Genomic DNA, 13,713 nt, shown 5'->3' with positions numbered 1-13,713 from the left:
TACCTAGATGTGCTCGGTACCTGGACCCCAGTACCAAGTAGTGGGGATTCCAGTTCTTCCATAACCACAAGGTCCCCCGAGAAATGGAACTCCCACGGTATCATTGATACACTCAGTACTATCAAGGAGTCCCAGTGCTGACTTGTCGGTACCGACTGTTGTTTATGTGAGGAATGCTCCAATAAGGGTTGATTTGATGCACTCAGTGCCAAAGATGGTTTTGTCTGTGCCGATCTTTTAGAGGTGGTACAATCTCTGTCTTTATCTCTGGGAGGTGGGGCCATTGCTTCCAAGCCTGGGTCCCTGGGGTCCTTAGGCACTATGGCAGAGCTTGTACTGGGGAGTCACTGATAATGACTGAGGTGCGTGAGTGTACCGGGGATCCCCTCTGGCTGGCCAACAACTAGGTTTGAGGGCTCAGAGCCCTTTTTTTTAATGGCTTTGCAGGGGAGAATCAGCTGACTCTTTTTTTTTTTTTTTTTTGCAATTCTACCCCTCTGCAGTATCAAGGCTCTGGGGATGAACTCCATCTTCGAGAGGTTTCAGGACTGAGGTCAGCTGGTAGTTGGAGTGCACCCTCATGAAGAGAAGCCTTAACTTGAGCTCCTGGTTCTTATGAGATGTCATCTCATCTCCATGAACTTCTGCAAAATAAGTGCCTCTCCAGGACACCGGACACAATGAGAATGCCCGTCCGTTACTAGAATTGCCCCATTGCCGGAGAGGCATCTCGTGACTGTGGGGGAAACCAGGCAGGCGATTTACATTTTTTCCACGTTTTTTGTGGGCAAAGAAAAGGTTCTCTTTTCTTAGAATGGAAAAACAGAAACTAACTACTAAAAGGAAACAAAAAACTCCAATAATAGCCACTATTTATATTAAATGCTATCAAGAAAGAAGAGACTACTGCTCTTGCCATTTGAGGCCAAAGGTGGTTCGCCCACGCAGTGCTAGATAGCTTCGAGGCAGACCACAATGGAGGAAGGGAGGGAGGACGCACATGTGGGCTGAACAAACAATGCTACCTAAAATATCGGGTTAGAGAGGGCGCAAATACACCTACAGTGGAGCACCCGTAAAAGACACTACTCAAAGAGAATATACGGCTCTTTTTTCTAAGATGCAGATACAATTGCTAGATATCTTCTACAGACAAAGTACATGGATGTGACGGCTTCTCTTATGGCCAAACAATACTTAGTTTAGCATACCTATTACTAAGATTGCTTTGAAAAGTGGAGTCTGTTGGGTGGAATAAACCAACTCCCTTAACATTGAAAGCTTGCTCTTCTACTGGAGAGAAAGAAAGTCAGATTACTGAATGGAGTCTTTGCAAGGAGATCATCACTGAATAGTAATAATTGTAGTGTATAGTCTTATAGACCGTGAAATGGTTTGAGAAAAGCTCAAGCTATCATATGAAGAGAAAGTCAGAATGAGACACAACACTGGAAAAATCTTTGCTACCTAAAAATCTTCATTCAAAACAGAAGGATGATGGTCAAGCAAAACAGCTGGTATTCTTCTTTGTAGATGAGCCAAATTTTGGAATAAAGGAACAGAGACTGACAATAATCGTAGTGTGTGTGTGTGTGTGTGTGTGTGCGTGTGCGCGCGCACCTCTTAGTAACCAGTCAGATAAAGATACAGCTGCAGACCATGTCTTCATAGGTGTGCATGGCATTTCGTGCTATCTCATGGGGCTGTCATGACAAAATACCAGTTGGCATAAGAAGGGATAAAATAAAGAACCCAGTATTGGTAATGAATCTGACCTACTTAAAAAAAAAAATCTAGTGACATTTCCAATACATTTAAAGAAGCAGGGGGAGGTGGCATTGACAACAACTATTTGGAAACTGATCCTCTTAATCATCCCTTAAGTTGTCTTAAGTACAAATTGGGACAATTGTCTCTAATCACTTCCTATTCTTAAAATCTCTGTTGTAATAAAGAAATATCAAGAATAAGAAACAGATTCCTCTTTGCCTGATGAGAACAGGTTCTATAATTTCTAGATCTACCAGAAAATACTTCCTGTTTTAACAATATCATGAGCAAAGTCCCTGGAATGGGAGAACATGGAGGTATTCTTTTACCTTTCCTCCAATTCCTTAGTGACAAAACATAGTAAGTCAGTGTCACAGATGGTCATTTGACCTTTCCAGTTGAGGGAGCTTGAATTTAACTTTCAGTAACCTCTAAAGAGGCCCAAGACTTTCAGGCTGATATCACTGAGCTCAAAGAACAGATGCTAATCCTACTTTTCTTTTTATTCCTTTTGTATTAATTAGGTCAGAGATCCAGATCATTGCTTCATACTTTAGGATAAAATCCTAAATTACAAAGCCAGGCATAGTGCTTACTCACTAAACAGAATGGACAGCTGAGCCTTAAGCATCAGAGTCCAAATAATGCATTTAGAGAGCTCTAGACTCCTCTGAATGGTGGCAACAAAGGACCGTTTAAATGCTTCTGAAAAGTGACCATTTTATAACCAAGATGATAGTTGTACTTTGTCATAAATGCCTGATTCTTTGCCAGCTTCACAGATAAAGTTAAAGGATTGTCAGATGGATTGGACAGTAACAAAACAAACTGGGCTGGGGGAGTGCTAAAAAACTCTTTCCGCACTTCTCACTACGGACAAATCCAAAACCTGCTGGACTCAGTTCTTCAATAAGCTCTAAAAACACTAATTGAGAAGGCATCTCCCTCTTTTTCCTTGCCTCTCAAAAAAAAAGTTGAAAGAACAACTGCAAGACTAAGTCCACTGATGAATCTTCATGTCCTGCAAGTACTTACACAATGTTGCAAACACTAAACAAAGAATGTGAAACTCTAATATAAAAACTAAAGATAGAAAAAGCATTTAAAAAAAAGACGTGTAAGACAATTACCTTTTCCGTAACTGGTGTTCTTTGAGATGTGTTGCTCATGTCTATTCCACAATACATGTGCGTGCTCGCCACGTGCACCGGTGCCGGAAGTTTTTCCCCTAGGAGTACCCATAGGGGGAGCGCCCCAGCGACCCCTGGAGTGGCACTTCCATGGTGCGGTATAAAGGGAGCTATGCGCTTCCCCCACCCTCAGTTCCTTCTTGCCAGACAATTCCGACAGAGGGGAAGGAGGGTGGGATGTGGAATAGACATGAGCAACACATCTTGAAGAACACCAGTTACGGAAAAGGTAACTTTTTTCTTCTTCGAATGATTTCTCATGTGTATTCCACAATAGGTGATTTCAAGCTATATCTGTTGGAGGTGGGTAGCAGTTCACAAGTTCTCAGGACGGAGGACAGCCCTGCTGAACCTGGCGTCATCCCTGGTTTGGGAGATGATCACATAGTGCGAAGTGAATGTGTGAACCGAAGACCACGTGGCGTCCCTACAAATGTCGAGGATGGGGACATGGGCCAAGAAGGCAGATGAGGCCTGTACTCGAGTTGAGTGCGCCTTCACAATTGGTGGCGGGGGGATACCCGCCAGCTCAGAACAGATACAGATGCATGAAGTGATCCAGTTGGAAAGCCGCTGAGTGGAGATCGACCAACCCCTCATGCACTCAGCCGAAGCGATGAACAGTTGCGAGGGCTTTCTGACCAGCTTGTTCCGCTCAGGTAGAAAGCCAGAGCCCGTTGCACATCGTGCATGTGGAGACAGCGCTCCTCATTGGACACGTGGGCTTGGGGCAGAGGACTGGCAGAAAAATGTCCTGACCCATGGGAAAGGCGGAGACCATCTTCATGAGGAACGTAGGGTGTGGGCGGAGCTGGACCCCGTCCTTATGAAAAACCGTGTATGGAGGCTCGGAGGTCAGGGTCCTGAGCTCCGAGACTCGCCTGGCTGACGTGATCACGACCAGGAAGGCCACCTTCCATGTTCTGCTGTTGTCACCGGGAACTTGTGACCGTGTCAATGAGCCCCTTCAGCATCTCGAACCTGTCTGGTGGGAGGGAAGCTGTGGCTGAAGAGGCATCCAGGAGCGCCCCATAAACTCCATCCTTTAACCGGGACTAACGTGGACCTGGTGTCGTTTACCAACAGGCCCAAGGCGGTGCACGTGGACAGGAGGAGCGTCACATGATCCCTCACCTGCGACCGACAGCTGCCCTTGACCAGCCACTCGTCCAGATAGGGAAAAATCTGGACCCCCCCGGTGCCTGAGGTAGGCCACTACCACCGACATACATTTTGTAAATATCCTGGAGGCAGTGGACAGACCAAACAGGAGGACTGTAGATTGGTAGTGATTCTGCCCCACCACGAAAAGGAGGAAGTGTCTGTGTCCCTCGAATATGTGAATGTGGAAGTACGTGTCCTGCAGATCAAGGGCAGCGTCCCAGTCCCCGGGATCCAGGGAGGAGATGATGGAGGCTAGGGAGACCATGCAGAACTTGAGCTTCATCACGAACTGGTTTAGATCTCGCAGGTCCAGGATGGGACTGAGTCCCCCTTTGGCCTTTGGAATAAGGAAATAGCGGGAATAGAACCCCTTGCCTTTGAATTCCCCGGGCACCACTTCCACTGCTCCTAGGCTCCAGAGCTGCCCCACCTCCTGCTCGAGCAGGGCTTCGTCCGAGGGTTGATCCCTGAGGACTGGGGGGGGCACCCCTAAGCGTCCCATCAAAATCGCCTTTTCCCCACCTGTTTGCCCTTGGAGGCCCAGGTTGCGGGGCTGGCCTTGACTGCCTCTGAGGGCGCCTTTTATAGTCCCGCGCCTTCTTATAGGCGGCCTCGTATTTCGGGTGGGAGGCCTGAGCGAGAGTTTGCTGCGGCTTAAACTTAGATTTAGCCGGAACATAGAGACCCAGAGTCTGGACGATCGTGCGGGAGTTCTTTATACCATGCAGCTTTGTGTCCGTTTCTTCCGCAAACAGAGCTTTGTCATCAAACAGGAGATCCTGCATGATGGCCTGCGCCTCACTGGGCAGCCTGGACAGCAGGAGCCACAACGTCCTTCTCATGGAAACCGCGGAGGTGCGACCATATCCGCCGCATCTGAAGCTGCTTGCAGCCACTGTACCCTCCTCCACCAGCGCCCTGAACTCCTTCCTATCATGCTCCTGCAGGGAGTCTTCAAACTTGGGCAGGGGGCCCCACAGACTGAACTCATGCCAGCCCAGGAGAGCCTGGTCGTTTGCCACTCGTAACTGGAAGCTTGAGGACGAATAAACTTTTCTTCCAAAAGAGTACAGCCTCCATGAATCTTTATTTTTTGGGGTAGGGCTGGCTGGCCCTGCCGTTCCGTTCTTGACCGACTCAACCACCAGGGAGTTGAGCACCGGGTGGGTGCATAAGTACTCGTGTCCCTTGGCGGGTACAAAGTACTTGTGTTCTGCCCTCTTGGAGACGGGCCAATGAGGCCAGTATTTGCCACAGGGCATTTGAAATTTTTGCCACCCCTTCATGGAGAGGCAAAGCTACGCTGCTCAGTACTGAAGAGGACAGCGCATTAAACAGGGAGTCCAAGGGCTCCTCCATCTTCTCTGCCTGGAGGTGGAGGCGTGATGCCACCCTTTTTAGGAGTTCCTGGTGGGCCCTAAAGTCCTCCTGCGGGACTGTGGGGGGCGGGGCCGTAATCGCCTCTTCTGGGGAGGGCGAGGAGGCCGGTGCGGTACTTTGGGTGTCCGCTGGCACCGGAGGGTCCACCACCTGGTTGGTCTCCGGGCATGGTGCAGAGGATGTACGTCCCACTGACTCCTTCCTCGGAGGTCTGGAGAGGGAGGCCGGTGTTGCCTCTGAGGCACCGGCTACCAAACGAGCCCCCACCGGGGGCTGCGTCGGGGGCCACAGTGCCCACTAGTACCACTGGGCCGGCCATGGGGCCTGGAGTCACTGCACTTGCTGCGGCACCTGCTGCTCGGCCTGGCTGGCCTGGACCATGGAAGGATGACTACGAGCTGAAGCCGGGCTGATGAATGACCTGCCGCTGTCCTGGGACCGGAAGGAACGGCAGTGCCGGGAGCAACACCAACCACGGGACCGCGATCCCAACGTGGAGGACCGGTACCATCGGCAGCAGCTGCTCTGCAATCGGCTCCAATGGGCGGACCCGTGACGGTGAGATGCCAGTGATTGATGCCTGGGGCTGCGGAAGCGATGCCTTGGTGGGGTCTTGGAGTGGGATTCCAAGCGGTAACAGCATCGACGTCCGTGCCGTGACCAGCTGCGGTAACCCCTCTGAGATGAGGGCCTCTGGCGACGTCTGCCTCGGTCCTGTCAGTACTCACTCCTTGAAGTGGAGCGGTGCCAAGAGTCTCGGTCGGATGGCATCCAACCAGACAGTCTGGTGGGAGTCGAGGGTGATCCACGTGGACTTTGACCTGAACGGTTGCTGGGCAACGAACAGCGTCAGGAACGTTCCCGAGACCGAGACCGGTACTGAGCCGGGGGCGACTGTGGAGATCCCAGCGGTGGCTTGCCCCTGGAGCACGGGACTGACATTGGCGGCACTCCTGGTACCAGCATGGACAGGACATAGAATCATAGAATATCAGGGTTGGAAGGGACCTCGGGAGGTCATCTAGTCCAACCCCCTGCTCAAAGCAGGACCAATCCCCAATTTTTGCCCCAGATCCCTAAATGGCCCCCTCAAGGATTGAACTCACAACCCTGGGTTCAGCAGGCCAATGCTCATCCCGGGCCCCCTGCAGGGCCTCCGGCAGAGAGGGCATCCGGGGAGGCCTGGTCTGAAGCGACCGAGCGACTCCGCTCTATGTGAGTCAGAGGCCTAGAGGCCGGAGAGGATTGAGGACTGCCTGACATGGGTCTAGCCTCTGCCCCGGGTTTTCCTCAGTGCGGCTGCGAAAGCGGCGTCTTTTTGCCTTCTTGTGTCCCATGGACGGGGAGCGGTGCCAACTAGTGGGAGACTCCGGAAGGGTGCCGTGCACTGACACCGCAGTGCCAGCTCAGAGCGGCGCGCCGGAATCGGGGTCAGCGCCAACTCCATCAGAATGGCCCGGAGCCTAACGTCTCTTTCCCTCTTGGTCCGAGGTTTGAACGACTTGCAAATCTTGCAACAATCGCTGATATGGGTTTCTCCCAAACAGCGTGAACAGCCTGCGTGCAGGCCACTCCAAGGCATACATCGCCTACAAGTGTTGCACGACTTAAAACCTGGGGAGCGGGGCATGCCCTGGCTCAGGCTCTCTAACTGAACAGCTTACTAACTACAGGTACTAACACTGAACGAACAAGCAGTTCTGGGGACGAGCTACAGCAAAGCAGGAGCAGAGTACTTCCGATGCACCTTCACTGGCAGCAAGAAGGAACTGAGGGTGGGGGGAGCACGCAGCTCCCCTTATACTGCACCATGGAGGAGCCACTCCGGGGTCGCTGGGGAGCTCTCCCCTACGGATACTGCTAGGGGAAAAACTTCCAGCACCGGTGCACGTGGCAAGCACGCACACCTATTGTGGAATACACATGACCAATAACTCGAAGAACACAAAGTGAACATTGGGTAAAAAAAACACTTTGGGTGAGCTTAGGGTGGATTTTAAGACATTTTCCTTACACTATGTTGTCTCACTAGTATTCTCTCTGTGTCAAGGTATTCATATTTTAACTGCTTTCAAAACAGTTTGATGAACAAATCCAAAAAGAATCTCTGGAAGCAAGTTAATGAAGGGGAACATTAAGTTAAAAAATTGTATTTTGAAGGTGACTTGCTTATAAAACTTAATCCGTCTACTCAGTTTGTTTTCACACAAATGCTGGAAGCAAGCTATTCAGTGAATAAATAAAAAAGCAATTTATTTCCATAAAGTTTTAATTATGTCAGACTACATTTAGGAAGTCTTATTTTTCGTCTTTATTATCTTGCTCCCTACTGTACATATGTTAAAAAAACAACAACCCAAACCTCTCTTATTTAAGATAACACCAAATTAACAAAAATAATGAGGAGTCCAGTGGCACCTTAAAGACTAACAGATTTATTTGGGCATAAGCTCTCATGGGTAAAAAACCCACTTCTGCAGATTTATGGCCAAATAAATCTGTTAGTCTTTAAGTTGCCACCAGACTCCTCGTTGTTTTTGTGGATACAGACTTACACAGCTACCCCTCTCATAACATCAAATGACACCTTCAGACTTGATTCCTGAAGCAAAAAATAACCTCTTACTGCAGTGGTTCTCAAACTTTTGTATTAGTGACCCCTTTCACATAGTAAGCCTCAGACTGAGACCTACCTTATACATCAAAAATAAGTTTTTTTTAACATTTAACAAATGCTGGAGGCAAAGCTTGGTTTGGGGGTGAAGGCTGACAGCTCGTGACCCCTGCGTAATAACCTTGCAACCCCCTAAGGGGTCACAACCCCCAGTTTGAGAACCCCTGTCTTACTGTTTCATCCCAGAAAGACAGTGCAATCCAAAAAGAATTACTTACGCAAGTGTCATGTTGTTGCTAGGGTCAAGGCCAACCTCTATAACCGTAGTACCCTCTATGTCCACCTCTTTGCAGGGAGTAGTGTTTCGCCCAGTTACCCTGCAGGCCTGGTAGAACCCATGTGGCTTCACTCGACCAGAGTCATTACCCACAAACACTTGCAGCACTACTGGCTCATTGTGACCTTCCAGCTAGAACCAAGAAACAAGAAGTAGATAGTAAATTGACCTTATAATTTATTATGAAATAAGACATTTTAAAAACAGTACAACTGAATTGCAATGTTTCAGTTAAAAGATACACAACCTCCAAAAAACTGACTGAGAGTAAATGAACAATTTCCAAGGAGGGAGGAAGCAGAGAATTTCTATATAAATTTACAAAATGGCAGACTGATGTTTTGTTCTTCTTAATATCACATTGCTTAGATTGTAGCCTCAGGGATTTCAAAACCCGATTTATTCTTCCATAAAAAATATAAAGTAAACAGCAACTAGCATTCTCAGTTAAAATGTATGATCAATGTTGATTCACTGTCAAAATATTTTATGAATAAAGGCTTCTTAGAGACATCTGTTCATAGGTGCCAATCAATACGTTCAGTATTAATGTGCTACCCACAATCAGTTTGCAGGAGAATACATTTATGCCATGAGAAAAACGTGTTAGAGTATTACAGGACTTTATAAGACTAAGTGTTGGCATTATATGTAAATTTACACTCCAATTTCAAACGAAATAACCATTCCTAAGCTTTTTATAAAAATATATTTCTACATTAGATTAATGAGCTCTTAAAATGTTAATTGTTAATACTGTTTGTTCTTTTATACTCTGCATAGTGATCCTAATCCTGTTGAAGCCACTTCAGAAACTCCTCGATCACAACAATGCCATGCAGTTCAAGGTAACAATTTCACGTTAACTAATGAAAATACTTCTATGAAATTGCACAGAGGTGTAGAGCAATTAAGAAAAAGGTTTTCAAAAGATTAATTGGTTTGGAGGAATTTTATATTTGAGAAAACACCCATCACTCAATGTATATAGTGATTTAATTCTCCAATATTTTCTCTAATCCCACTTTTAATTAATAATTTAAATTTGTGGTTTGGTTCACAGGGAATAGATCAAACATCCTGCAATATTACAAGTGCAATTCCTATTAACTAGCAGGAACAGGTTTTTTGCATCATTGTTTTACTAATGGCACTTACATGTTCAGTTGGATATGAAATTCATTGCACCATTCATGTTGCAACCCTTTGATAAAAAGTTATTCCGAGAACCTCTCCAGCTATAATTGTATCCAAAATCAAATTCCCATTCCAACCAACTATGCTTTCAAGTTTAAACAAAGCTCATCTTCAGCCTACACACTTACAGTGCCTCTTGTGCACAGCTCTTATACAAGTCTAATAGTGTCTGGTTTATGATTTTCACGAGGATTTTTCATATCTTTAATGAGACATCAGTACATACACAATGTAATTTGTCTACTTCCTGACAAATATCTTAACAAACAGGACTCTGCTTTTACTTAGACGGCAAGAACTAATGAAACTGTTCTCTCCGTTCCTGATGCCTTTCTAAAATATATTCAGTATTTCTTCAATGAGCAATAAAGGATTTTCTGTGCAGCATCATGAGCAACCATGGAACTGTTAGATGTGAATTGAAAGCTTACTTTTTCCAGACTTGTTTAGTCAGATGCTTTCACCTTGGATTTTTTTAATTGAGTACATAATTGTCTTAATATTATATTATAGTTTTGGGGGAAGTGGAGGTGGATAGATAGAGGTTGTTTTTGTCTGGCATTTTAATTTACCTTGAAACATGAAGGAACAGCATTATGATAATGTCAAATATATTAACAAAAAATTGAAGACAGGATTATGTTACACTAATTACTCCAACTACTCAAAGTGTATATGACACGGTCATTAAACAGCAAACTAGAAATGAAAGTATATATGATGTTTCACAGCAGAGAAAGGTCAACTGTGCATGCATTTGACTCAACAGATTTTAAACCAGAAGGCACCATTATGACCATCCACTCTGGCTCCCTTGAAAACAGAGGCCAAAAAACCTGTAATAATTTCTGCATCAAGTCCACAACTTCTGTTTTAACTGTAGCATATCTTCTAGAAAGGTATCGAGTCTTGATTTGAAGACTTCAAATGATAAAGAATTCACCACATCCCTTAGTATGTTGTTCCAGTGGCTAATTCCCCTCACTGTTAAAGATCTGTTCTTTATTTCTAGTCTCAATTTGTTTCACTTCAGATTTCAGCGACTAGATTTTATGATGCCTTAATCGGCTAGATTAAAGAGCCCTCTACTATCAGAAATATATCCCCATATAGATAGATTCTTATGTTTTAAGGCCAGAAGGGGTCATTCATAAAATCATAGAATCATAGAATATAAGGGTTGGAAGGGACCCCAGAAGGTCATCTAGTCCAACCCCCTGCTCGAAGCAGGACCAATTCCCAGTTAAATCATCCCAGCCAGGGCTTTGTCAAGCCTGACCTTAAAAACCTCTAAGGAAGGAGATTCTACCACCTCCCTAGGTAACGCATTCCAGTGTTTCACCACCCTCTTAGTGAAAAAGTTTTTCCTAATATCCAATCTAAACCTCCCCCACTGCAGCTTGAGACCATTACTCCTCGTTCTGTCATCTGATACCATTGAGAACAGTCTAGAGCCATCCTCTTTGGAACCCCCTTTCAGGTAGTTGAAAGCAGCTATCAAATCCCCCCTCATTCTTCTCTTCTGCAGGCTAAACAATCCCAGCTCCCTCAGCCTCTCCTCATAACTCATGTGTTCCAGACCCCTAATCATTTTTGTTGCCCTTCGCTGGACTCTCTCCAATTTATCCACATCCTTCCACATTAGATCATGTATTCTGATCTCTTATATAACAGGTCACAGAATTTCACCGTTACTCTGTAGTAAGCCCAGTAACTTTTGTCTGACTAAAGCATACCATCCAGAAAGGCATCCAATCTTGATTGGGAAAATCTACACGTGCTTTATCTGAAAATTTTCCTTCTTAGAGTAATGAGGTCTACAAATACATGACACTGGGTCTGTCTGTCTGTACATGCAGTCTTGGAGGCAGAGCAAATGTGTCAATCAGTGTCAGGGGAGGAGTGGCTCCACTTCCAAGAAACACCCAGTTGAGACACTTCTGTAGCCTAATACATCTCTGTGCTAGTAAGGAAAATTAAGCAGTAAGATTAAGTAGAACAATACTCCTGCAGAGCAAGGAATTCAGTGAATAATAAACTGAGTGCAATTAATAATCCGATGTGTTTCCCCAATTAGCCCATTCAGAGTGGGTTGGATCTGTGGACCCTCCTACTCCAAGAAAGGCAATTTTGAGGTAAGGCACAGATAAATTTTCCTATTCTTATTCACAATGAGTTCCAAAGATCCATGACACTGGGATTTTCATAGCAGTGTCTACTAGGGGGAGGGTGGCAACTATATGTTATATACAAAAAGGTAAATACTGGAATGCTACAGCAAAGAGCACGTGTCTAACGAAGGCAGAATCAGAATGTCTGCATGTCCAGGATGTAGAATGTGGAGATAGTATGAACAGATGACCAGGTGGCTACTTTACAGATTTCCTTGCACGTAAAAACATAATGAGCACACTGGGTCAGACCAATGGTCCATCTAGCCCAGTATCCTGTCTTCTGACAGTGGCCAGTGCCAGATGCTTCAAAGGGAATGAAGAGAACTGAGCAATTTATCGAGTGATCCAGCCGGTCATCCAGTCCCAGCTTCTGGCAGTCAGAAATATAAGGACACCCCAGAGCATGAGGTCCTGTCTCTGACCATCTTGGTTATCCTCCATGAACTTATCTAATTCTTTTTTGTATCCAATTATACTTTTGGCCATCACAATATCTCCTGTCAACCAGTTTCACAGGTTGACTGTGAACTGGGTTAAGTACTTCCTTATGTGTATTTTAAACCTACTGCCTATTAATTATATTGCATGACCCCTGGTTCTTATGTTATGAGAAGGGATAAATAACACTTCCTTATTCACTTATTTCTTCACTTATAAACAGGGCTGTCCCGGGGGTGGGGTGGGGGAAAGAGGCTTGGGATGGAAGTGATGAATTTGTCACTTCCAGGACCAACCGTGCCGGCCAATCGCACTGGCCCACAGGGCCCCTGAAAGCGTGGGGCCCGAAGCAGTCACCCCAATTCACCGTACCCAAGGGATGGCTCTGCTTATTGACCTCTGTCATATCCCCCAATTCGTCATCTATTTTCTAAGATGACTAGTCCCAGTCTTTTTAATCTCTTCTCATATTGAAACTGTTCTATACTCAATCATTTTTGTTGTCCTTCCCTGTACTTTTTCCAATTCTAACATATCTTTTTTTAGATGGGGTGACCAGAACTGCATGCAGTATTCAAGGTGCAGGCATACCATGGATTTATATAGTGGCATTATGATATTTTCTGTCTTATTATTAAGGTTTTGAGTATGTCACAGAAGTTGCAGAAATCATGGAGCTGGGTGCTGGACGCTCCTCTCTCCCCATTTTGTCAGGGATGTTTTTAGTAAAAGCCAGGGACAGGTCACAGCTTCTGTGAATTTTTTTCAATGCCCATTACCTATCCATGACTTTTACTAAAAATATCCATGACAAAATCGTAGCCTTACTTATTATCTATCCCTTTCCTAATGCTTCCTAACATTTTTTGTCAGCTTCTTTTGACTGGTGCAGCACATGGAGCAGATGTTTCCAGAGAACTAGCCACGATGACTCCAAGATCACTTTCTTGAGTGGTAACGGCTAATTTAGAACCCATCAATGTGTATATATAGTTGGGATTAGGTTTTCCAAAGTGCATTAATTTTGCATTTATCAACAATGAATTTCACCTGCCATTTTCTTGCCTCGTTACCCAGTTTTGTGAGACCCGTTTAAAACCCTTTGCAGAGCTCTGGATTTAACTATCCAGAGTAATTTTGTATCATCTGCAAATGTTGCCATCTTGCTGTTTACGTCTTCTCCCAGATCATTTATGTATATGTTGAACAGCACTGATCCCAGTTCAGACTGTTGGGGGATCCTGCTATTTACCTCACCACTGTGAAAACTGACCACTTATTCCTACCCTTTGTTTCCTATCTGTTAACCAATTACTGATCCACAAGAGGACCTTCCCTCTTGCCCACTGACACCTTACTTTGCTTAAGAACTTTTGGTGAGAAACCTTGTCAAAGGTTTTCTGAAAGTCCAAGTACAGTGGATCACCATTGCCCACATGCTTGTTGACT

At 45.5% G+C, this 13,713-nt stretch overlaps 1 protein-coding gene across 4 annotated transcripts in view; it reads right to left on the bottom strand.

Moving 5' to 3' along the window:
• NFAT5 (nuclear factor of activated T cells 5) overlaps positions 1-13,713 on the bottom strand; it is a 146,280-nt gene that overhangs the window by 52,069 nt on the left and 80,498 nt on the right. For all 4 annotated transcript variants that reach the window (XM_048870695.2, XM_048870698.2, XM_048870697.2 and 1 more), the window contains one exon: positions 8,397-8,587. In XM_048870695.2, the coding sequence (XP_048726652.1) occupies positions 8,397-8,587 (191 nt within the window). The remainder of the gene's footprint in view (positions 1-8,396; positions 8,588-13,713) is intronic.

This window comes from Caretta caretta, chromosome 12 (genome assembly GCF_965140235.1).
Source record: "Caretta caretta isolate rCarCar2 chromosome 12, rCarCar1.hap1, whole genome shotgun sequence".
In the NCBI taxonomy this organism is placed as follows: Eukaryota; Metazoa; Chordata; order Testudines; family Cheloniidae; genus Caretta; species Caretta caretta.
The sequence above is the reverse complement of the archived record's forward strand: the minus strand, read 5'-3'. Positions and strand labels throughout refer to the sequence as shown.